Raw genomic sequence first — 3,819 nt, forward strand, 5'->3', positions numbered from 1 at the left:
AACTCCAGTAAAAAATAAAAATAAAAAATAAAACAATTCGTCAAATTATTATTGTATGTATTAGTTATTTTACCCGCTGTATACATACAGTATAGCGACACGCACACACACACACACACAATATAAATTGTGTTTATTGACAGCACAATAAAAAACATGAACACTGGGCTGATTTTCCCCACAAGGCCATCCAAGGGAGCTTAATTGACGTAACTCCAGTAAAAAATAAAAATAAAAAATAAAACAATTTGTCAAATTATTATTGTATGTATTAGTTTGTGTGTTATTTTTATCATCAGCAGGAAGTATAGAGAAAATACGCCTACACGGTTCGTTTAAAAGAAGAAAAGCCGAGTTTTAGAGGGTAACCTGACGCCTCTTTTAGTGTTCTCAAGCTCCCGGGAGGTTGTGTTGTGCAGGAGGGAGGGAGTGAGGAGAACCAGGGAGGGAGTGAGGAGAACCAGGCAAGGCATGCACCGACCCAAAGCAGCACAGCCGCAGCAATGAGCAGAAGACTTCACGCCACACCGACCTGACCTGGCCGCCTTTCAAACGCCCGCGGTTCGGTTCGGTTCTCACGGTGCCGACGCTTCTGTCCCCGGGGGAAAGACGAGTGAAACACCCGAAAGAGCGAGCAGCGGGCTCCGAGCGTCTCCTCTGCGGTTCAACACACCGACCAGGTCAGTCACCTTCTTCCGCTCGGTTTACAGCTCACCGCCGCCGCGAACTGTAGTGATAAAACACACAAAAACATCACGATAAAGTCAGGCCAKAAGGATTAAAGTCCGCTCGTGACAAAAGAGTTTTTTTTTTTTTGACATACTGAACCGATCATTTATTTAATTGCACTGTGCTGTGCAAACTGACCAAACTCATGAGGATCCAGATTGTAATTTAAGGTGAAACAAGCTGGACACTTCCGTTTTTGAGTGACAGGTTAGCAGTCTCGTGCAGATTGGGGGGGTGGTGATAGAGAGGTGGGGGGGTGCGGTCACAGGACTGACAACTGGCACACAGTCAGGTGTTRGTCCAGAGTGTGCCTCTGGGCTGCAGGCAGTCTGAGTTGGACATGCAAACACCAGGCAGAGATTTGACCCAACAAACTGCTCACAGCTTCTCAGGTAAGTGCAAGTCATCGTCTGGTCTCTGGCTCCCTCAGGGTCCTGCAGGGCTGAGCTGTTTGTATTTATAACTCAGTCAGGATGAATGCAAGTGGCTTATCACGTGCCCTGTGTATAAAGTCTTATTTGAATGTATTTGTACTTTCTTTTAAACTTTCAGGAAGTTCTGCGCTTTTGAGTCTACTTCAAGAAAACATTAGTTGTGACTCATCAATAATGTAGACAGAAGCTCGGAGACATGTTTTATAAACTTACCCAGTAGACAGTGTGAGCTGTCAAATACTCTGGTATTATACGATCATATAATAATTACACTCTAGGAAAACAAAATCTAGTTTGKTGTCACAAAAGACATCTCATTGTGTTACGTCCGTGTTTCTAAAAACTGTACAGAATGTCTTTTTTTGGTTTATCTATGATGGCATTGAAGTCAAAGTTTGCTGTCAAACCTTTTCTTATTTGTGGCAAATAAAGCATTTTTGCTTATWATGTTCATAGATGCAATAAATAAGATAATTATAGGTTTCTGTATAGAGTGCCGCCTGTAATGACAGCTAATACTTTCAACACTTCTACTAGAATCTACACTTAGACTTAATTTTTTTTATTTCAGATGAAWATGATTTATTTGTGTTTTACTGACAGCAAAACATTGACACACTAAWATAAATTATGTAAAAAGTTCACATTGATAGACTTAAAATTAACGTCACTAAATCAACGTTCTGTCAGAGTGTAGTATTTAAAAGGTTTTGAAAATCAAAAACTCAGTCAGATAGRCAAAATGTCATTAGATCAACTGTTAGAGGGTAACACGGTTAAGATCGTAATTATGGAGTAAGAACCAAATTACTCATCAAATCATGACCGTTTTTTATCAGAGTTTTATCAGACTGATGTGAAAGATTGATCATCCAAAGTTATCAGTGGTTAAAATTGTCATCACTAATGAAACATGGCAATTTCACAGCAAGACAAGTCCTGATAAATATCTGGTTGAGGAACAGGGGAAGTTACCAAGCTTTGCTGTATCCGTGTTTATCMTCAACGCTCCTTCAGATTAATGCAGAAACACCACATTTTATTGGGGTACCATCTTCAATGTTACGCAAGTGGCTCTGATATGTTTGAAAGCTTGATTTTAATTTTTTTTATGTACAAACTGTGTTTCGTGTCATAAATCTCAGACACTCTAATCGACTACACTGAGATTCGAGCTTTTGTTAAAGTCGTCCTGTAATCTCTATGCACGACTTAAAGTCTAACTGCAGGTGYTGCTGCAATGTCACTCCCTCAGCTATTCACCTATCATGTTATATAATTCCTCAAGTGAGGTGTGTGCATGTATTTTGTTAGTGCATGTGTGTGTGTGTGTGAACGACTGAGACAGATTCGGACTTTGTTCTGTTGTCATAAATGGAAGGAGTGCCTTGAGATACGGCGCCATGCTTTTGTTGTCGATCGCTTGTGTTGTGGATTGCGTACCGCCAAATAAGGATTAGTTTTTTTTGTTTTTGTCAAAGTTATTAAAAAAAAGTCCTAATTTTTGGCACTTTTTCTCATCAGGAAGTATTTGCTCTGAAATTCTATCAATTTTATATGAATCCTAATTCTCTGCCTTTTTTTTTTTTTTTTTTTTTTTTTTTTTACTTTAAAAATGTTACCCAATCTAACACCTCCAGAAGTCATAACTGAATGTGATCACGGAAAGGAAGGAAGACAGTCTGAACATCTGTTTTTGCATAAACACTGAGATAAAAGAGAATGGCATGCTCCGGATGAGCCCACAGATAATTTACCACTTCTGCCTTCTACACCACCAACATCCTGCTTTGGCAACTTTAATTGCACTTTTCAGATTGCAAATTTGAGTGTTTTTTTTTTAAAACACTTTGATAAAATTTTATCAGATAACTTTGATGTTTGAAGTGGTGTAGCCCTAAGGTCATCAATTTACCTTTTTTTAAATTCAGTGTAATTATTAACTCCAGGATCAATCGTTTCATCATTTTCCATTTGCAGACAGCTACATTTTGGCAGCAAAGCTAGACTTTTATTGACAGTAAAACAGATTTTTGGACACCAGCAGGTTGTTTGCAATTAATAGTTAATGTTTTATGCCCGTGCAGCGCTGCTGAAGCACATCTTCATCGCTGTGCGATCGTAAACATTTTGTATTCCAATATAATTCCAATGCATTGTTTTTGAGAGAACGTCACACTTTGTATGAACTGAAGTAAATGAGGCTATTTGAGTTTCAGCAAAAACTGTTCTGTGCCTACATGTTTGTCACACTTTGATTCAGGCGTAGTGTAGGCTGCATGTTTTTAAAGTGTTTTTCTTTTCCTCTCTTTAGTGCAAACAGCATCTACTGTACGTTTCAGCCTTGATGCTTTGATCACAACAACACCTGCCGTTTGAGAAGTGACTCACGTGCAGGACAACATCAAAGCAGGCTTTTTACTTCGCGTTTTCACACTTTGCGTAAAGCGCGTCTCTGTCCCAGAAAGGGCAGATGTACGTTTTAATTCAAAGTGTAAACATGTTTTGAAATTTTAGTTTAGTTTAAGTAAACATACAGCGGGTAAAATAAGTATTGAACACGTCACCATTTTTCTCAGTAAATATATTACTAGAGGTGCTAATGACATGAAATTTTCACTAGATGTCGATAACAACCTACGTGATCCATACATAC

General features: G+C 38.7%; 1 protein-coding gene across 2 annotated transcripts in view; it reads left to right on the plus strand.

Moving 5' to 3' along the window:
* The first annotated feature begins 399 nt into the window (after positions 1-399).
* Positions 400-3,819, plus strand: part of pparg (peroxisome proliferator-activated receptor gamma) — a 38,661-nt gene continuing 35,241 nt past the window's right edge. Inside the window, exon 1 of one of the 2 annotated variants that reach the window (XM_014002838.1) lies at positions 400-680. Coding sequence is in view for 1 of the 2 variants with exons in the window: in XM_014002837.1 (XP_013858291.1) it covers positions 1,070-1,121 (52 nt within the window). In the remaining variant the exon portion in view is untranslated. Of the gene's footprint in view, positions 681-998; positions 1,122-3,819 lie in introns of those variants that run through there. The other variant, XM_014002837.1, reaches the window with a different exon arrangement.

Source organism: Austrofundulus limnaeus, unplaced genomic scaffold (assembly GCF_001266775.1).
Source record: "Austrofundulus limnaeus strain Quisiro unplaced genomic scaffold, Austrofundulus_limnaeus-1.0 Scaffold15, whole genome shotgun sequence".
Taxonomy (NCBI): domain Eukaryota; kingdom Metazoa; phylum Chordata; class Actinopteri; order Cyprinodontiformes; family Rivulidae; genus Austrofundulus; species Austrofundulus limnaeus.